This window comes from Lampetra planeri, chromosome 27 (genome assembly GCF_965212315.1).
Source record: "Lampetra planeri chromosome 27, kcLamPlan1.2.h2, whole genome shotgun sequence".
NCBI lineage: Eukaryota > Metazoa > Chordata > Hyperoartia > Petromyzontiformes > Petromyzontidae > Lampetra > Lampetra planeri.
Genome location: NC_136133.1, coordinates 10,673,236 through 10,694,764, shown reverse-complemented (window position 1 = coordinate 10,694,764; position 21,529 = coordinate 10,673,236). Strand labels below are relative to the sequence as shown.

Sequence of the window (21,529 nt, the reverse complement as noted above, 5' to 3'; positions counted from 1 at the left end):
TGCAATTGCAAGCGCGCAGGCGCCTCGCGTCTTTCCGTCGGCCACCACTGCGCAGTCAGAATGACCATATTCCCCATCCAACATGGCGGCCCAAGTGTTCCAACACTCACCCAACATGGCGGCCCAAGGGTACCAACATTCACACAACATTCTAGATTTGAAGCTTTTGTGACTGCAAGTATTCATATTCTCAGGTTTTTACGGTAAAGTCACGTAGGTAAAAAATTTAAATTCTGGGAGGTCTTGCCGCCGATGGTTTTAGAGAGGGACGTTTGGTTGGTTCAATTAGGGAAGTCGAACTCGTGATGATTTTGTTGGGTTTTGTCGTTAGGCTATTAGTAGGATCGTTTTTAATTTTGGAGTAACTCCCATCATTAAGTAGGTCCAGGATTTTGTTGTTGTATGAATCTTTATCCATGATGACCGTGGCATTGCCCTTGTCTGCCGAGAGGATGACTATATCATCTCTCTTTCTTAGGTCCGCGAGTTCAGAGCGTTCGTTTTTGCTAATGTTACTAGTGGGTTTCTTAGCATTCAGCCAAATACAAAGCTAACCTGATTTCTAAATTCAACCTCCTATCTAAGAAGAAACCAGAGCCACACATCACAAAGCTGGATGTTAACAAGACCGTTATTAATCAGAGTAACATCCCAATTTCTGACAATCTAAAAACGGTACTGGCCAAAGGACTACATTTCGCCGTCACCCCTAAATATATACCAGTAGAGGATGTGATTTCTCAGATTGATGTTGCCCTCAGAGGCATAGGACACATCCATGCGGATGTAGCAAGAGCTGAAATAGCCACTATTCTTCAAAATGCTAAGAAACCCACTAGTAACATTAGCAAAAACGAACGCTCTGAACTCGCGGACCTAAAAAAGAGAGATGATATAGTCATCCTCTCGGCAGACAAGGGCAATGCCACGGTCATCATGGATAAAGATTCATACAACAACAAAATCCTGGACCTACTTAATGATGGGAGTTACTCCAAAATTAAAATCGATCCTACTAATAGCCTAACGAAAAAACCAACAAAATTATCACGAGTTCGACTTACCTAATTGAACCAACCAAACGTCCCTCTCTAAAACCATCGGCGGCAAGACCTCCCAGAATTTTAATTTTTTACTTACGTGACTTTACCGAAAAAACCTAATACTCACACAACATGGCGGCCCAAGGGTACCAACACTCACGCAACATGGCGGCCCAAGAGTACCAACACTCACGCAACATGGCGGCCCAAGGGTACCAACACTCACGCAACATGGCGGCCCAAGAGTACCAACACTCACGCAACATGGCAGCCCAAGGGTCACCGACACTCACCCAACATGGCGGCCCAAGGGTCACCGACACCAAACATGGAGACCTACTCTGGTGATATTTTAGTAGACGTGAATGTTGATGTGTCGGGTCGCCATGGCGACTTTACGTCAGTCTTCCACTTGGTGCACACAATATTGACTCGTCCTTATTGATTATACGCTGCTGTTACATTAGCAGTGGTGCAAAATCAAATATAACTCAATACGGGCCCCATGGCGTAAACAAGTGAAGTCTCTTGACTCGTATCCACTCGACTACCTCTCTGGCCTTTCTGTGCGCTATGAAGGGGCATTGTCCACAAAAACAAAGACTCCCCGTGTAGCCTTCACAGACTGTTGGGCCAAGTGCCGTTCACGAGCACCTATGAAGGACGGCACGGCACACGAGGGGGTGAGTGGCCAGCACCACGCCCGGCCGCCTTTGTCTCCCCAGTGGCAGCGATGTTTACACACCGCACCAGGTACTCATTTGAGGCTGAGTCGACCTAGGGGAGGCCCAGGTCCGGGCTTCAGCCCCCCCCCCCCACACACATACGGTGTCATGAACAAATGTGTGCAGTACGACGCCTTCCGCCACGGCAAAGGTGAATTGTGAGACACGGTGAGGCACGTTGAGACACGTGGAGATACTGTGAGACACGGGGAGACATTGTGAGACACGGGGTGAGACACGGGGAGACACTGTGAGACACGGGGGAGACACGGTGAGACACGGTGGGACACTGTGAGACACGGTGGGACACGCTCCGTGCCGTGCAAGGTGCCGCCCTCCACCTCCAAGCAGCCCAGGCACCACGCAGCGGACGTCGTGAATTGTCATTATTAAAGCCACACCAGGGTGTGAACACAATAATCATCCGATATGTTTTCCATCCTTTTTTGATCGTGACAAAAAGGTATCCCGTGCATGTAACTGGTGGACCCCGAGCTCTCCGTGTTGTGAGACTGGCATTGTCTTTGTTCTGCTTCAAATCAAGATTGTCTTTGTCCTGTGGGTGTTCTCTGGCCTGGCGAGACGGGGCCATACAGAAGGCTGTCTGCGTGGTTAATGCAGACTTGATACCTTGCAAAACGTATCTTACTTGCTGTTCGATCATCTTAACACCTGTTTTATTGCTAGAAAGGGTCAATAAAACTATTATTTATTAAATAACTTTTGATCCTTGCAAAAAGCTCGCGTAGATACTCCACAATCAGCTTCAAGGGGTGGTGCAGCAGTCGGTCATTAGATTCGTCTCGCACGGTCACATCCCGATTCACCACATCACTTTTAGTTACCCGAATTGTACCACTCAGAACACTTGTTTTGAATGGAGCTGTGCACTCAATTGAGGTTTCATCTCCATTTGAAGTTTTCGTGACTGCAGAGATCCATACTCTTTGGTTCTTTACCGACAGAACCAAGGAGTAGGCAATTGAGGTTTAAATTTCGATTTGATATGTAAATTAATTTGTCAAGGCGCTCTCCTCCTCTAACCCAGCTTAAATATACGCTGCCAAGCTTGGTGGTGTTCATTCGGACGCTGTCTTTCCAACAGACCTGTTCTTCACCTGAGGACGGCTGCTTGTGTTGTGGCCGAAACGTCGTGAGAATTTTATTTTGTTTTATTTCCATTATTTTATTATTTCCCTTCTACGTGACTTTACCGAAAGAACCAAGAAGAAAATTGAGGTTTGTTTCTGCGGAATGCACATCCGTGGCTCTTCAAAAACAGATCTTTCGTGGCTTATGAAGATTTAGAGGAAGATTTTTTTCACGGCTGAATTTGATGGGTGGGTAGATCAGGACAAGCGGCACCACCCCTCCGCCCTACATCGTCCAGTTGACTGGTCACTTCATGGCCACCGATGGAGGCGCGTCGACAGGCCAGGATGATGCCACGTGCACGCAGCTCCTTCCCCATGCTGCAGCAAATGACAGCTGGCACGCCACTCTCCGCGACGACGTTCAGGGGCTTCTGCTGCTGCGCCTCGATGAGGATCGTACTGACCGGCGACTGCCGTGCTGTCCGGTACCACCCCGGCTGCGACGCAGCAGTGCACACGCTCGTCCTCTGTGGCAACCGCAGCAGCTAAAAGACCAGCGATTGATTCACCAGAAGCAACCGCCGGGGAGACCATAGGTGCCCCTGTAAACGAGGTCATTCCCGCAGTGCCTTCCTTGGCGGTGGTCAATGCCGGGTAAAAACATCTTTGTTGCCGTCTTGCCATTGCGGCGGTGTCACAAGCGGCTGCCACACACGCAGCGGCCGTTTAGTCGCTCAAAGTAATCTCATTTCTTGCTGCACCAGCAGCGCCAAAATTAACAATTGGGCGCTATGCAGAGGTATTGATTTAAATTATTACAAATTGTGTATACTTTATTGTGCACTATAATACAGTTTGAGAAAAATTCCATAAAGAATAAAACATCCTGTTTTCACTGCTTCCTACCTCTAACTGTACTATGAAAAAATTGCAAATCTAATTTTTTTTTTGCCTGCTACCCAGGTCTGTGGGTAGCAGGCTAGAGAAATGAAGTGTCAGGGCCCAATCCCTCTGTACCATGTTCCGTGCTCCTTGGGCAATTGCTGAAGTTATGAATAACTTACCTCCAGGAGACGGTGACATTAACGACACGGGGGGAGGTTGGGAATAAATAAATACACCACGCACCGCTCGCTGAACACCATCCACCACTCAATGCTCACCATACACCACTGAACCATTCACCACTCAGCACACATCCCTCACCATTCAATACAACCGCCATTCGCCACTAAGTGGCGGTGACATCACCATGGCACTTGTGCCAGACTCGTTGTTGTGAGCATCGACTGCCTCCAACTACCCAAACCTCCTCCACAGAGGACGATCTTGACACTGCTGGTACGGAGCTCCACATCCTCTTGTACTATATTACACCATCTCTTTTCTAGCCCGTGCTGTGCCCGTTTAGCCCCCTCCGTCCGGCCGATGGGCATGGGGGCTACATGACCCAGCCACCGATGGGACTTTGTCCAGATGTTTCAAGGATTTGTTAGCTCCTCACAAAATCCAGCCTGGTTAAGCCCAGGATGGATTGTAAGCAAGCCAGCCTTAATGTTTCTAACCACTGAAGATGTTCGCAAGCATAGAGAGGGGAGTGCATGACCATGGCCGAGAAGACCCAAGCTTCATGTGGAGCAACAGACCAGGTAACTTCCACACAGCGTTACGCAGCCGATGAAAAGATAATGCCGATCAACTGATTCGGAGACCTCTGCTGTCAAAACGGAGCTGGTCATAAACACACTGCCCAGGTATGGACAACTCTCCACTCTCTCCACAACTGCCCCATCACCAATTGGGAGTTGTTGGGGTGGAATGTCTGATGGTACAAAATACCCAGGTAGGTGCTTAATTTTGGTGGGGCTGATGGTAAGGCCCCACATCGTAGTGGCACACTCCAGGTTCAGCAGCAGCGCCTCAAACTCCTTCGCTGAGTGAGCAGCAATCACCAGATCATCAGCATATATAACATGGTTGACCAATAGGGAGCCATCCCTTGACCGCACCCTGGCATCGATCAGCCTCCCATTGAATCTGTACCAAATAGAGATTTTTTTTCGGTACAGCCACCGAAGGCTTAATGAACTACGTAGTCGAAAAATATGTTATATGTGGGAGCCAGAGGACATCCCTATCGCATTGCCAAGTGAACAGGGAATGGCTCCAACTCCCGGCAACGTAGTTTTACCCAGGCCTTCCCACCATCATGAAGGTCCTTAATGATTGTGAGCAGAGAGTCAGGGACTCCGAAAGCATGACAAAAAACCCAGAGCCCAGGCCTATTCATGGTATCTTAGGCCTTAACCAGGTCAATACAGCAGAGATGTAGGTGTCTACACCTCTGCTGTAGCAGACGGATCAAAAATATGGCATCTGTGCAGGACCGCCCAGGCCTGAAACCACACTGAGGCTCCGCAAACCTTTCCTCAACGTGCCTGTCAAGGCGATATTAAATAATACTGGTCAACACACTTTTTCTGGCATAAGGTATTCCAACGGTTTTAAGGTAATTTTAGGGTGCTGATGCCACATCTGGCATCAGTTTTTGTCTATCACATCAGGTTTTTGAGATATCAAATATTGCATTTTTAATAAAAACTGCAGAAGAAAAATATTAAATAAATGTGGATATCTACATAAAATGATATAAACACTATCCTAAAAATACAGCACCATATTTTAACACTAAAGCAGTCACTGACTCGCAACAACTTGCAATCATAAGTGACAAGAGTTAATTTCGGGTAAAATCAATGAAAACGGGGTATGCCGATAGCATAAAAAATGATGTGATAGAGCAAATCTGAGATCAGATTTGGAATCAGCACCCTGAAATTAGTCTAAAACAGCTGCAAAAGTCCAGGCCAGAAATTTTTTTTTTTGTTGACCAGTGTATAATCCTTGCCAGGACCTTTCCCGGCACAGAAGTCTGCGCACCGACGCCACCCTCCCTCAGCAGTTTGCTTGGGAGATCATCTCTGCTCAGCCTTCCAATCACTCCAGCCCAGGTGCCAGTATCATGACCCACTCGGGCATTAAAGTCACCCAACAGGATGAGGGGCCACTTACGCTCGCACCTGTGACAGGTCATAGAAGGCATCTGACTCATCGGCCTTGCCTATATCCCTCCACTGATGTACATCTTTGGTGGGGGCATAAGTAACCACCACCACTCCTCACCTCTGGTTGATGGGAAGGCAAGCCCACAGTAGCCTGGGGCTTATAGCTTCCCGCACCTCACCGCCACTCACCGCTCACCACACACCATTCGCCACACTCCACTCACCATTCACCCCTCACCACTCAATATTCATCGCTCGCCACTCACCACTCACCGCTGACCATATACCACTCTCCACACTCCACAGAGGGCTCACACACCACATTGTGGCTTGACCTCTCTCATCTGTGCTTCTTAATACAATGTGAAACGTACGGCACAGCGCGGTTATTACAGTGCGGCCCGGAGTTCATAAATAGAAAAAAACTAAATCGCGGCACCGACGTGACTTGCACACAGTGACCGTTTCACGTCAAGACAGGTGGGGAAATCAACCGGCGGGTCTTCTCCGCGCTGCGATAGATGCCACACATCCACCTCGTCCGCCCACTGTGTGCCCCGTGTCCACCGGCGAGTCTCTCGTCACCGAGCGGTGCCAGCTCACCGCCCCCTGCGGAGGACGGCACGGCCAGCGTGGGCTGCCAGCATCTCCTCCTCGGCCTTCCTCTTGCGCGTGAGCCTGCGCGGCGACGCCTCGCGCTCCCCTGAGGGTTCCACAACCTCCCAGCCACGCTGCCTTCCACCAGCGTGCCTCGTGGCCTTCTCGGCATCCCGCGCAGTTTTGGCGGCGTCCCCCCGCTGCGTTTTGGTGCCGCCGTCGCCAACGCCGCCCCCCCCGCCCACCCCGCGGTCTCCGCCCGGCTTCCCACAGCGCCGCACCAGCCCCGCCCCCGGCGCCCCTCGCCGGACCGTCTCCGCCTCCTCGACGGTGCCGTGGGCCCTCGCGCGAGCCATTCTCTCGCCGCCTGGCGAAGCATTCCTCCCGGCGTGTCTCGTGGCCATCGCAGGCCCCGCCCATTGCACGGTTTGCCGATCGTCGTCAACGCGAATGCTGCCGCCAATGCCGCCGCCAATGCCGCCGCCAATGCCGCCGCCAATGCCGCCCCTCGCTGCCGCAGGCACGGCCGTCTCCACGGCCTTTGCTGGCATCTCCCGGCGCTTAAGCGCCGCCGTCTCGGCACCGCGCAGTCCTTCCCGGGTGCCGGTGACGACGACGACCCCAGCATTTGCCGGCGCCCGACGCGTTCTTCTCGTCTCGGTGGGCCCCACGGTGGGGACGTCGCCTCCACGGTTAGCGGCGACATCGCCGCCGCCGTCGCTGCCGGTTCCTCTTCGCACCGCCGGCACAGCCTGCGGCACACGGAGCATAAGGTCAGGAAACTTGCATTAGGCTCAACGACAATATAATCGTGCACTATTCGTGCGATAATGACCCTTTAAAAACGTCGTGGCACTGAACGACGATTTTAAAGGGGCACATTATTGCAAAGCTGATTGCATAGGATGCGACAATTGTTTGGCTTTGTTCGTGTCGGGTGGTGGAAGATGAAACATGGCAAAAGTTTAGCCAGATCATTAAGTGGCTTAACCCAAAATTTTATTACGAATGAATTTGGCCGTGTAAGACCTACTACGTGTCAAGTAAAGGCCTAGTAACATTGCAACACTTCAAACCCCGCTTGAAACATCGCTTTTAAAATAACAACAGCGCGCTCACGACTGATGGAAACCGCGCCGCGCAATGCTAACCCCTCCCTGGGGCCGCACCTCCTCCTCCTCGTGATCGACTTTCCCCATCGTCGTTGTCGTCCGCAGTCGCCTCCTTGTTGAGTCCGCCCCCTCCTCCTGCTCCTCGTTCCCGTGACAAGGGCCTCCCCTCCTGGGGAGACCCTTGCCCCTCATGTGCTGGTACTTGCGGAGGATTCGCGAACTCTCCTCCTCGCCCCTCCTCCTCCTCCTCGCCGCCGCCCTCCTCGTCGCTACCTCCGCCGTGGGGGGCGGTGCCACCTGACCCCTCCCTCTAGCCCGCACAGCCCCCACCCCTGTCCCCACCGCCGCCCCCGCCCGGCGCGTGGGCTCGTTGTCGGCGAACTTCTTGAGGTGTTTCCCGACGCGGTCGTCGGCGCCGACGCGGGCGCCGGCCGGGCGACGCCGGGGACTCCCCGGCCCCTCGTCCCGTCGAGGCCTGCGCGGGGCCCGCGCCGATCCCCGTGGGCCCCGGTGGCGGTGCGCCGAGCCCCCTTTCGCTCCCCGGTCCGGCCGGGCGGTCGCGGTCTCGGCGCCGGTCCCGCTCGGCCTCGCGGAGCTGCCGGTGCTGCCAGAACTGCCGCCGCCGGCGGTCGTCGTCGTGGTCGGCTCCAGGAACCAACGGCGGACATCCGACACGCGAAGCGGCCGGCTGAAGAGGAGACGCACGGCGCCGGGGCCACGAGTTGACCAAACCACGCCGTCTACGCCGCACGAGCTACCGGCGCTGCTCACCGCGCTCGTGCCCCCCGAGTCGCTCGCGCCGCACGCGGGGTCGTCGTCGGCGTCGTCGGCGTCGTCGGCGTCGTCGGCATCGTCGTCGTCGTCGTCATCATCGTTGTCGTCGCACGCGCCGTCGACGATCGCGCCGCACGCGCCGTCGACAATCGCGCCGCACGCGCCGTCGACGATCGCGCCGCACTCGCTCCCCACGCTCGCCCCAGCACCGCTCGCTTCACACGCGCCGTTCACGCACGGCAGGCCGCTCGCCGCTCCGTCCACCGCACCGCTCGCCGCTGCCCCCGTGTCGCCATCCCCGCGAGCGCATGCGCCGGTGGCGTGGCTCGGCGGGGTGGCGGTGCTCGGCTCACGCTCGGCCTCTGCTTCGGCGCCGTGGGTTCGACTGGCGGACGGCGGATGGGCCGGCGCCGTGACCCACCCGGCCGCCATGTTGTGGTAGCGCTCCGTGAGCGCTCGCAGGCGCCGTGCGCAATCGGCGGGAATCCAGCGGGCGAGCAGTGCCTCCACATCCTCTTCCTCATCGTCCTCATCGTAGTCGCCCAACTCGTCGTAATCATCCTCAAACTCCTCCTCCTCCTCATCGGAGCTAAAGTCACCGCGGGTGCCCGCGTCTTTGTCCGAGTCGTCGTTTGGCACCGGCGATGCCGGGGGAGAAGGGGGTCCCCCCACACTCCTCTTCGCCGCCACGGTTTCCCCAACCCCCCCACCGGCTTCCCCGGAGTCGTGCCGTCGCCCCCGCGCCGCCCTGACGATGTCCGCGTCGGGATGTGGCGCCGGCACGGCTGCCACCGTCTCCACCGAGTCGAGGAAATCGCGCCACACGCGCCCGTTGCGCGTGTCGGCCATGGACAGCAGCTGAAGTTCGTTGCGCCGGCATTTCTTTCTCTTGTCGTGCGGCGACGCCGGTTCCCGGCGCCGCCTGCGACCCCGCGCGCGGAGCGCCGCCGCTTCGGCGCCGTTGCCCTCAACGGACGCCCTGGTGAAGGCTACGGCGCCGGCCGCCGCGTTCGCTTCATCCTCCTCCAACCACGACGACGGCGGCGACGGCGGCCGCGGCGGCTTCGGCACCGTCGCAGGGGGCCGCCAGGCGGCGTCCGCCGGCGCCCCGAGCCGGCCTGGCACGGGGGCCTCTCCGCGCCACCGCGTCTCCGGCGCGGTCCGAGCGGCGTGCGGAGCCGTCGCGGGGGGGAGCGGAGGAGGAGGAGGCGGGGGAGGGGACGGGGGGGGCGGGCGCCACCGGCGCGCCCTCGCGCGGGCGGCGGCGATGCACAGCCGCCCACAACGGCGCCTCCCGCGCCGCCTCCGGCCCCCGCCCTTCGACCCCCTCCTCCCCCCCCCGCGCCGTTCCAGGGGGGGTCGCCCCGCCCTCGCCCCCTCCCTCCTCCCCCTCCCCCCCCCGCCGCCTCCCCCGCGTCCCCGGAAGTCTCCGAGTGTTGCCCGCTCACCGGGCACGGTGTGGCAGGAGCTGGCGCCGTCGCCGCCGTCGCCGCTTGCGTCTCGCGGGTGGAGTGCGCCCCCTCCCCCTCCTCCTCCACCCCCGCCCCCGCAGGGGATCCCCCACACCCCCCTCCACCGCCAGCCTCCCCGCGGCCCCCTCCCGCGCCAGCTCCCAGGGAAGAAGATGGCGCCACCTCCGGCGTGGGCGGTGGCGCCGCGTCTCCTCCCCTCCTCCTCCTCTCCTCCTCCTCCCTCTTCACTTCTGTCCCAGCTCTAACCAGCGGCGCCGACTCCTCCTCCTTCACCGCCGGAGATGCCGGTGGGACGGGAGAGCGGTTGGCGTCGGCGAGCGAGTCTGTGCTGGGCAAATGGGAAGGCTCGCCGGACTCGGCCGTTGGCGCCAGGGTCGCCGCCGCCGGTGGTGGTGGTGTCGGTGGAGCCGCGCGGTCGAGGAACGACGGGGAGACGCCATCACCGTCGGTCGCCGTGAGCTCGGCGGCCGGCATCGATGGACCGGCAACAACAGCGGCGGCGGCTAACCGTTCGGGCGGCACCATCTGGCACGAGGAGGCGGGCGGAGCTCGAGCCGAGGGGGACGCCGCGATCTCGGCGCTGGCGCCGACGAGACCGGAGCCTCGTGCCGTCTTCCTGGCATTGGTGGCGGCGCCAGCACCGGCACGGAGGCCACGCCAGCTCCTCATCCTCGCTCGCGCCCCTCGCTCCGCCCGCGGTGGGGGCCGAGCGACGCGGGCGCTGTCCTCCACTCTCACCACGTCGTCCTCCGAGGGTCCCGCCGGCACCGGTGGCACCGCTGTCTTCGAGATCTCCCCACCCCCGCCGCCCCCCGGCTCGTTCTCCGACGGCGCCTGATGGCGCTCGCCAGCAGCGGGGAAGAGAGCGCCGTCGGCGTCGTGGCACGACGCCGGCGGCGTGCGCCGGCGGTGGTGACCGCCGGTCCCCGTTCCGGCACCGGCGTTGTTGGGGAGCGAGCGACTGTTATTGTCGGAGAGCGCGCGCCGGCGCCCGACGTCAGGGACGCCGATGAGCGCCGCCCGCGCCACGCGCACCGTGTGCACCTCCCACGTGCCGCCGGCGCCGCTCACGTGGCCCCGCGTGCTCTTGCGAGCCGAGCGCTTGCCGTAGCACCGCACCGGCGACAGCGGCGGCGCCGGTACCGGCGCGGGCGCCGGCGCAGCCATGGAGACGCCGGCGTCCGCGGGAGCCACCGCGGCGGCGCCGTCGTCGCCGTCGGCGCCGTCATTCCCGGAGCCCGCCGCGTTCTCCGCGGATTCGCCGGCACCGTCGCCGTGGGGGTCGACGGGGCGGCTCACGTACACCACGTCGCACTGCGCCGCCTCGCTCGAGCTCGGCCGCTCGTAGCCGCAGCGCCGGTGATGGTGGCGGTGGCGGCGCCGGTGCCGCTGCTGCCGCTGCTGCTGCTGCTGGAGGAGGAGGTGCGGCATCGAGGAGGTGGTGCGGGCGCAACCCGGGGCCAACGATTTGCGGGCGGTGCCGGTGCCGGCGCCGCGGCCCAGCCCGCCCGCCCGCGCCTCCGTCCCCTCCCCGGCCACCGTCACCGCCGCCGTCCTCCGCCGGCTCTTCTTCTTACGCTTCTTCGCCGAGCGCTTGCCGGGCGCCGTCGATCCCTCCGCGCCATCCTCCTCCGTGGTCGCCGCCGGCCCCTCGACGACACCGGCCGCCCCCTCCCCCTCTTCCGCCTCGCCGACGCCGCCCGGGAAAGAGGAAGGCGCCGGCGGCGGGTCGACGGGCCGAGCCCCGGCCTCGCTGGCACCCCCCGCATCCGCTTGCCGCGCTCGCAGCGGCTGCACCGCCTGCACCGGCAGCCACGGCGGCTGCCCCGGTGTTTGGAAGTGGATGGGCGCGGCGCCGCCTCCGTTCACGCCGAACGGCGCCGTGGCCCGGCCGCCGGAGTCCTCCTCGCAGAGCCGCGCGGCGACGCCGCCGTCGCACGTGGGGCCGCCGGCCAGGCCGGCGAGGCCGGAGGGGCCCCAGCCGAGCGCCGGCGTCATCACCAGGTCGGCGGTCGGCTCCCTCGAACTGCCGGGCACCGGTCCCGGCTCCTCAGCGGTGCCGATCGTTTGTCGAACGACGGCGGGACCGCCGCCGGCAGCGGCGATGGCGGCGCGGGAGTTGGTGGCGTAGCGGAGGAGGCCCAGCAGCAGCCGCTGGTGCTGGCAGCACAAGCGCGACAGGAAACCCTCGAGGGGGCCGCCCCCCACAATTGGCACCGGCAAAGAGCCGGGGTCCGGAACCGAGAGCGACATGGGTTTGGAGCCGAGATCCGGAGCTGCCGGCATGGTCCACACACTAGGGGTCCTGGGAGCGCAAGCGGGGAGGGGAGGGATGAGGGACGGTGAGAGTGTGTGGTGTGCGGACGGTGTGTGCATGGTATGTGTGGTGTATGTGTGGTGTGTGTTTACGTGTGGTGTATGTTTGTGTGGTGTGTTTGTGTGTGGTGTGTGTTTACGTGTGGTGTGTTTGCGTGTGGTGTGTGTTTACGTGTGGTGTGTTTACGTGTGGTGTGTTTACGTGTGGTGTGTTTACGTGTGGTGTGTTTACGTGTGGTGTGTGTGTTTACGTGTGGTGTGTGTGTTTACGTGTGGTGTGTGTTTACGTGTGGTGTGTGTTTACGTGTGGTGTGTGTTTACGTGTGGTGTATTTACGTGTGGTGTGTGTTTATGTGTGGTGTGTGTTTGTGTGTGGTGTATTTACGTGTAGTGTGTGTTTACGTGTGGTGTGTGTTTGTGTGTGGCGTGTGTTTACGTGTGGTGTGTGTTTACGTGTGGTGTATTTACGTGTAGTGTGTGTTTACGTGTGGTGTGTGTTTGTGTGTGGCGTGTGTTTACGTGTGGTGTGTGTTTACGTGTGGTGTATTTACGTGTAGTGTGTGTTTACGTGTGGTGTGTGTTTGTGTGTGGCGTGTGTTTACTGTGGTGTGTGTTTACGTGTGGTGTGTTTCCTTCACCTATGTGTTGATGATCTGCACGTCCGTCTGGAAAGATCCAGGGCCTCATCTGTTGGGTTGAAGTCAGAATCACAAAACGTATGCACACACACACAAAAAGACAGAGATCTCCCCAGTAGCCTCTTGAGGCTGTTGGGGACAAGTGCTGTTTGCGAGTACCCAGCCCGCCATGGCACAAGAGAGGGTGGGTGGCCAGCACCAAGCCCAGCCACCTTTGTCTCGCATATGATGTTTACTACACACTGCACCAGATACTCATTTTAGGCTGAGTGGAACTAGGGGAGGGCTCCGGGCCGGTTCAGATATTCCTTACTGATGTTGGCTTGATCGGTAATCGAACTTGGGTTGCCGGGATTGTAGCGCAGTCCGGTAACCACTGCAACACCACTCCACCGACACAACACACCTGGGTTTAACCAAGCACCTTCGATTTAGCATGGTCCTCATCCGATTAGCATGGTTGGCTACATACGGTGCGCGCAAGCAATTCAACATACATACAGTTCAACATACATACAACCACAGCCGCCATTCACCACTAAGTGGCAGTGACAATGCTTGTGCCAGTCTCGGTGCATGTTGAGGCTACGTAGTAGGAGTATGAAAGGCTTGCTGGCAGAAGCTCACAGGACAGACCTAGGTGCCATGAATTGACTCACTGGGATGACTGGCAGATACACAAACTGTGCTCCCCACTGTGCCACCTCCGCTGCGTTCGTTGTTGGAGGGCGACTGTCTCCAACTTCCCAGTAGCGTCCTTCACAAGCCTCCTCCCCCACAAAGACTGATCTTGACACAGCTGGTATCAGTCATCCACAAGTCCAATCAGCTCCACATCCTCCTATATTACAACAGTCAATCTCTTCCCAAACCCGTACCGCACTCATTTAGCGCCCTCTATCCGGCCAAACAGAAGCTGCTTGGGCATGCGGCGGCTGGGCATGCGGGCTACATGACCCAGCCAATGCAGCCTTGCTTGCCAGAGGAGCTCACCGACGGAACTTTGCCCAGATTTTTCAAGGATTTGTGAGCGTCTCACACAATCCAGCTTGGTTAAACCCAGGATGGATCGTAGTCAGGCTAGAATTTTTCCAATGCCGATCGAACATTCCACGTGACCAACCGCAGTGGTTTCCTGCTGTTTCTGGGGGACCCTGAGGTGAGGGGGTACAGTCTTCTGACTGCAAAATGGGGTTTGTCCAGAAGACATCATAGACACCTGTCTCTCTGTGTTCTCTGGCACAAGCTTATTTTTTCTCCATGATTTAACCTAAGGTGAAGGGATTATCAGCCCCTTGTGCACAAATATCTCCCTGTAGCCTGAAGAGTCTGTTGGGGCAAGTGCTGTTAAATAGCACCTACGAAGGCTGGCACAGCACACGAAGGGGTGGGTGGCTAACACAACTCCCGGCCGCCTTTGTCTCCCCAGTGGAAATTTTTACACATCACACCAGGTACTGGTGGCCGAGTCGACTTAGGGGAGGCTCATGACCGGTTAAGATATTCGTCACTGGTGTTGGCCACGAGTGGGAATCGAACTCGGGTCGCCGGGCTCCCAGCACAGCGCGCTAACCATTGAGCCACCGCTCCCCACACACACACATACTCAGAGACACTTACACCCACACACTCACCTGTCACCCTGTCCTGGGAGCTCATTGAAAGATCCAATGGAGCCTCCTGCTCCTCCATGTGCAGGGGTGGTGCCGGGGGAGGTGCCAGGAACGTGACATCACACGGGGGCGGGGCCATGTGTGTGATATTACACGAAGCCAGGTACAGAGGCGGACCTTGTGGAGGGATGTCACACCCGGCTAGACCAATCATGTCGGCCGGATCTGGGTAAGGGGGCGGGGCAAGGTAAGGGGGTGGTGCCGGGGATTCGGCCTCCAGGTCTTGAAGGGGCCCCCCCTGCTGTGAGGAGAGGGGCATCCCCCGCTGTGAAGTCATCGAAGTGATGAGCTCTGGCTCCATTGGCCTGCAGAGAACAGAGTCCACCATTACTCAGCAACACTCGCCAAAAGTTACTAACGCTCACCATTACTTTCAAAATCAGTTGCCTTCTGCCGTTTGGGTTTCCTGCAGCGCAACGTCAATCTTTTCTTGATGTCAACACTTGGCAGGCACGTCGCACTATGCATGCGAGAGGCCTTCCACGTTGAGTTGATACACTCGGAATGGAGGTCCTACTCAGATAGGATTTACACTCTTATTTGAAATCGTATATATGAACGTTTTTCAAAAAGGCCGAAGCGATGATATTAGTCGTGCAATGAGACACTTAAGAAGTGGTGGGCCACATGAATGCTACCATTTCTCCCACCTAACACTTGTAAAAACTCACCAATGCTTATCATTACTCACTAAAGCTCACCATTACTCACCACTTTACCATCAATCATCATGATTCATTAACACTCCCAGAAACACACTCACAAAAATCCTGACCAACGTTTAACACTATTATCTATGATTAACACAATCATAATCTGTATTCATCCTGGAGAAATCTATAAAGTTATTCGTCTCTTTTTCACAGATGTCCAAAAGGTGGGTCAGAAAGTTACACTCGCCATCTCACTCATCACTGCTCGCCACTTATCCCGGGCACCCATCCTCACTCACCAATGTTTCCCTGCAACTCCGAGTAGCACGGTTGGCTACGTACGGTGCAATAGAAGTTCAACATACAAACATAAAATGCACGCCACTACAACAGGACTTCGATAATCTTCACCTTAATTTCCTAAAGCTGGTCCTCAACGGTAAAAACTCCAACGTTGTTATTCTCCAGGTGTCCCAAACCTGCCTCACCACCTACGTACATCGTGGCTCTGGACTCGAACCTTGTTGAGCAGGCCGACAACTTTAAATCTCGAGGCATTATCCTGGAATTTAAACTGTCTTCGAGACCCATATCGACCACATGGCCAACAAAAAAAATGGATTCCTATACAGAAACAAACGCTGTATTCCACCTCGACTCCGTTTCAATAAAGTTAAAGCCCATATTCTTGGTTCTTTCGGTAAAGTCACGCAGAAGGGAAATAATAAAATTATAAAAATATATATATTTTAATCTTACTATGTTTTATTTTTATTATTGTATTATTTCCCTTCTATGTGACGTTACCGAAAACACCAAGAATATGAATCCATGCAGTCACGAAAGCTTTAAATCGAAATTTAAAGCCCATATTTGACGACTGTGACACCATTTCCCGCCTATCTTACTAATGTACATTAAAAGGTCTCATTCAATGAAACCACTCCGCTCTCTGTGACGCCCCCCCCCCCCCACAAAACTCGTCATTGCAACCTGTACATGAACTCAAGTCTGTCCCCCACACTGGACATCCGCAGAGCTGTCTTCATCCTCAAGGACCACTTCGTTCCTCTCCCTCCCATAGCCTCAGAGGTACCTCCTTATTACTACTAAACAATCCATTCACTAAAACTTTGTTTGGTAAAAAGAAAAAGTTACGTGTTGATGCGACACGCTACAAACTCTTGCCGCTAATCTAAAGCTCCCTCTCTTCACTTGCCCTCTTTATTTTTATATTCAACCAACACACAGCATAATTGCAAATATACCGAACTTATTTCTGGCGCCTCTTGCTCCTACGTTTGCATCATCTCTTACAATTGGCGTGTGCTTATATTTCTGTTAAGACTAAAATATAGGAGTTACTCTCGCAAGTGTACCTAACTTTCTCTGGCGCCTCATATTACATTTACACGTTTTTTTTTTAATTCAGGTGTTAATATACAACCGTTAAATATTCATTTGTAAGTTGTGCAATCATCTTTAAGGACAGTGTACTCGTTCTCTGCACTATTGGTGTATTACTTTGTTGTGTGTGCTCATGCACCACGGATCTCCTTTGTAAAATAGCCAGGACAATGGATAAACAGGATCATCCATGTAACAAATAAAATAAACTCAACTCAAACAAAACCCTGAATCCAAGACCCTTAACCCAGGAAGCTGAACCCAGGACCCTAAACCCATAGCCCTAAACATAGAGCCCTAAACCTAGAACCCTATACCCGGAGCCTTCAACCCAAGACCTAAAACCCAGGACCCTAAACCCAGGATCCTAACCCAAGACCATAAACCCAGCTCCTATAACCTACGACTAGAAGTCCAGCACCGTAAAATCAGGTCCATGAACCATAAACTCAGGACCTTAAACCCAGCACTCTAAAGCCCTCAACCCAAGACCCTAAATTCAGAATTCTAAATTATTTGACCACAAGTCCGGGACCCTAGACCCTCATCACTAAACTCAAGACCCTAAAACAAGGACCATAAACACCAACTACTGGAACAATCATACATCACACAAAGCACATAAACACGACCATACACAACCTCTTCAACCACAACCGTGAACAAATGTTCAATGACAAGCACGACATGTGCACAAAGCAGAATCGTAAACCACAACCAGACCAGTGTAACAACACCTTCTACAATCTTAATTTAGGAGCTTTCGTGACTGCAGGAATTATTCTTTGGTTCTTTTCGGTTAAGTCACGTCTAAAAATAAAATAATAAATTAAAATAACATATTACGACGTTTCTTTAAACGTTTCTTTAAATTTGATTTTTAGACGTGACTTAACCGAAAAGAACCAAAGAATAATTCCTGCAGTCACGAAAGCTCCTAAATTAAGATTGAACCACTTCTACGGGGAAGTTTTAAGCTTATCCTTTTTCTTTCTGGCTATTTGTTCTCTCTGCCTGTGTCCTCTCTTCGGAATTTTCACACTTAAAATTCTAACTTAGCAAATTTTGAAACACGTAATCAACCAGGCTATGCGTTAATTGTGTGTTAACCGACTCTCTGTGTTGTATTACATCACATTTCGATATTTTGCTAGGTTATTTAATTTTCGTGTGCCTGTCTCCTAATTTTCAATTTTGCGTGCCCCTTCCACATTGTCATCTTACTTGCAACAGGAGTACGTGGCCGTACACTCATTGATATGCTAATTCTCTCTGCCCCCTCCCTCTCTCCATCCCTGCCCCCCCCCCTCTCTATATTTAAGGGACCGTCACAGAAACGACCCCTCTCTTTGTGCCGATGTGTGTCCTCTTGCTGTGTGCCGTTGTGATGTCTGTTTGCTTGTATGTCTGTCTATAGTTTTCTAGTTAGATTTTTGTTGCTATTTCTTTTATACCTGATGATGATTGCTTGTGTTGCAATCGAAACGTCGTAATATGTTATTTTAATTTATTATTTTATTTTTAGACGTGACTTAACCGAAAAGAACCAAAGAATAACACCTTCTACACACAAATACAACCGCTCAAACACAACTACACACCCACATCACCAACCACAACGACAAACACAACGACAAACACGGATACCCTAGTTTTCCTTCCACGCAGCAGCCGTGTCAGAGTGATGGCGGGCTGACTTATAGTTGCTCAGTATAATTTGTCATGATTGCTGAAATTGACTCAACACCCTAAACGGGCCCCTAAGCCCAGAATCCTAAACCCAGGAACCTAAACCGAAGCCCCTGAACTGAGGACCCTAAACACAGAAACCTAAACCCAGAAAGCGTAACACGGATCCCTAAATCCAGGCCCCTATACTCAAGTTGCTAAACCCAGTCCCATAAACCCAGGACCATGAACTCATGTTTCTCAACACGAACGTAAACCCTGCATACTTAACTCCGGGTTGCAAAACCCCAGAACTTTAACAAAATCAGGAGTGAATTTTCGAGTTAAGCCCACTGAGCTAAGAAGCTCCTTTTGAAGGCAGACTCCAAATCATCTCATAATTACAGATTTAAAAACACACTTAATAATAGCAATTATGTTGTAAAACTGCATTCACACTGAAACCCAGGCTCTAATCCAGAACCCTAAACTCACGACCAGAAACCCAGGCCTCTAACCCCGTTTACTTGGGTCTCTTACCCCAGGTTGTAAAACACGGGTTCCTAACCCTAGGTCTCTTAACACCACGATCCAGGTTCAGGAATATGAACCCACTTCCCAGGTCTCCACACCCAAGTTCATAACTGCGCCGACTCGGATCCCTAAACCCCGATCCAAGGTTCCAAAACCCGAGACCTCGGCCACTACACCAGGGACATGGGCCCCGAAACCCAGGACCGAGATCCTTGGGGCCTTAAACCCGGAGACCCGGGACCCTAAACCCCGATACCTGAGACCCTGAAACATGGGCCCTTAAACCCGGGCCTCGAAACCTGGGCCCTTAAACCTGGGGCATCGACACCCGGGACACCGACAGCTGCGCCCCCTAAACCCGGGACCACTAAAACCGGTACCCTGAGACCTGGGCCCCTAAACCCGGGGCCCCGAGACCTGGGCCCCTAAACCCGGGGCCCCGAGACCTGGAACTCTAAACCCGGGGCCCCGAGACCTGGAACTCTAAACCTGGGACCCTGAGACCTGGAACTCTAAACCCGGGACCCCGAGACCTGGACCTCTAAACCCGGGGCCCCGAGACCTGGAACTCTAAACCTGGGACCCTGAGACCTGGACCTCTAAACCCGGGGCCCCGAGACCTGGAACTCTAAACCTGGGACCCTGAGACCTGGAACTCTAAATCCGGGGCCCCGAGACCTGGAACTCTAAACCCGGGGCCCCGAGACCTGGAACTCTAAACCTGGGACCCTGAGACCTGGAACTCTAAACCCGGGACCCCGAGACCTGGACCTCAAAACCCGGGGCCCCGAGACCTGGAACTCTAAACCTGGGACCCTGAGACCTGGACCTCTAAACCCGGGGCCCCGAGACCTGGAACTCTAAACCTGGGACCCTGAGACCTGGAACTCTAAATCCGGGGCCCCGAGACCTGGAACTCTAAACCCGGGACCCTGAGAACTGGACTTCGACATCCGGGACCCTGAGACCTGGACCTCGACATCCCGGACCTCTAAACCCGGGACCCCTATCCCGGGGTCTATCCTCGCGCTACAATTCGCAGTCCACTTCAGCTGCTCCGAGCGCGTGCCACCGCCAGCTTGCCTCCCATTGGCTGCTGGGCGACCGCCGCGAGCGCCTCGTCTAATGGGAGTCGCCGCCGCGCGCATCCGCTCTACGGGATCCAAAGCAGCGGCCGTGGGGCCCAGGACGCGCGGGGCCCGCGGGGCCGAGTCCCGCGGGCCCCGGGGGCGCGACCCCCTCGCCGCGACCCCCTCGCCGCGTCTCCCTCGCCGGCCCGGGCCCCCCCACTCGCTCACTCTCCCCGCCACGCGCGCCTCCGCTCCGCCCGCCATCAGCCTCACCAGCCTCACGGTCTCCTCCGCCTGCAGCTCCTCGGGGCAGGCCGCCCGAGTGACGTCACGACGCAGTACGCGGTGACGTCATGCCACGTAGGATTTACGTGGTGGCGTCACGCCACGGGCCGTGCCAATGCGATGACGTCACTCCACCGTTCGACGTTGCGCGGTGACGTAACTTCACGCGCGGACCTAACGAGTGACATCATTTTACGCTTGTGTGGTGACGTCACTCACCGACTGGACTGACGTGTAGTTTGTAGGTCGGGACTGGTTTCGACATGCAGCGTCTCATCAGTAGCAGAGCCAGGCTCGCTTGATCCCATGCAGGTGAGCTGCCCAGGTGTGTATAGACAGGCACTGGTCTCATCAGTAGCAGAACCAAGCTCGCCTGATCCCATGCAGGTGAATTGGCAGATGTTGACAGGCAGCGACTGGTTTCGACATGCAGTGTCTCATCATGAGCAGTCAGGCTCACTTGATCCCATGCAGGTGAGCTGCCCAGGTGTGTATAGGCAGGCACTGGTCTCATCAGCAGCGGTCGGGCTTTGCTTGAACCAATACTGATGATCTGCCCATATGTAAACAAAGGCCCCTCTATGTCGTTTGCCAGTTCGCCTTAGAACGTCGCTGAAACTCTGAGCGACCACTTAACGCGGCAGCTTCGAGCGCCCCAGCCACGGCAATCTGAACAATTAAAAACGCGTTGTCTTTAATTAATTGAAACCAAGCTCTTTTTCAGAAGCGACTTCACCACAAATGACAGCTCAACGAAGTGGCTTATCACGTGGACATTTGTGGCTTCCAAACTCTAAACGCGTGATGTTGATTCTAAATGTGGAGGGGGAAACCGGAGGACCCGGAGGAAAAAAAAGACCACGAGCACGGGGAAAGCGAGATACGCAAACTCCAAATATACAGCAGCAGGCGTCAGGGTTGAGATCGTACCCGCGCCCTTCTGCATAGCAGGCGAGGCAGTTAACATTTCGCCACCGTGGCCCCGATCAGTCGGCTTTTATTGGCCAAAAGAGTTTTTTTTTTGGGTTAGATCGCGGAAATATGAATGTCGTTAAACCCACCACCACGCGAGATAGCCAATTAGTAAAGTTTGTCACGGAAACAAAACGTGGAAGTTAGTTACGAGTTCAGCACACCGGTTATGTGTTGGAGAGTACACTCACTACAACATTTACAGAGTACCCTGACGTTTCGCTGGTAATTGCAACCGGCATCATCAGGAGACAGCCAGAGTTGTGGAGAAATCCTCACGTTTTTGTCTTAGAGGGGAGTAACTGTGACGTCGTCACTGAGAGCCAATCAGGTGCGACGACCAAAGTGGGGGCAAGGGGGGTTAATGTAGTTGTGGGGGCCACGTCCACCCCACCGCCTTCGCCAGGCAGGTGAGGCGCGATGTCTGCCCC

General features: G+C 55.5%; 1 protein-coding gene across 1 annotated transcript; it reads right to left on the bottom strand.

The window, feature by feature from the left end:
* Positions 1 to 3,664: 3,664 nt before the first annotated feature.
* Positions 3,665 to 20,196, bottom strand: LOC144727931 (uncharacterized). Its single transcript, XM_078607060.1, has 5 exons — positions 20,115 to 20,196; positions 14,471 to 14,814; positions 12,837 to 12,885; positions 9,859 to 12,187; positions 3,665 to 7,276 (listed from the first exon to the last, which is right to left on the bottom strand). The coding sequence occupies exons 2-5, from the start codon at positions 14,808 to 14,810 to the stop codon at positions 6,527 to 6,529; spliced, it is 3,468 nt and encodes a 1,155-aa protein (XP_078463186.1). The 5' UTR covers positions 14,811 to 14,814; positions 20,115 to 20,196; the 3' UTR covers positions 3,665 to 6,526.
* Positions 20,197 to 21,529: the final 1,333 nt, after the last annotated feature.

What these genes read in the sequence shown, in the direction of transcription:
- LOC144727931 (XM_078607060.1), bottom strand. Translation starts at nt 14,810, where the DNA reads ATGGAGCCAGAGCTCATCACTTCGATGACTTCACAGCGGGGGATGCCC. An exon ending in CTCCCAGGACAGGGTGACAG is followed by an intron (nt 12,886 to 14,470) that starts GTGAGTGTGTGG and finishes TCAACCCAACAG; the next exon opens with ATGAGGCCCTGGATCTTTCC. An exon ending in TGCAGATCATCAACACATAG is followed by an intron (nt 12,188 to 12,836) that starts GTGAAGGAAACA and finishes TTGCGCTCCCAG; the next exon opens with GACCCCTAGTGTGTGGACCA.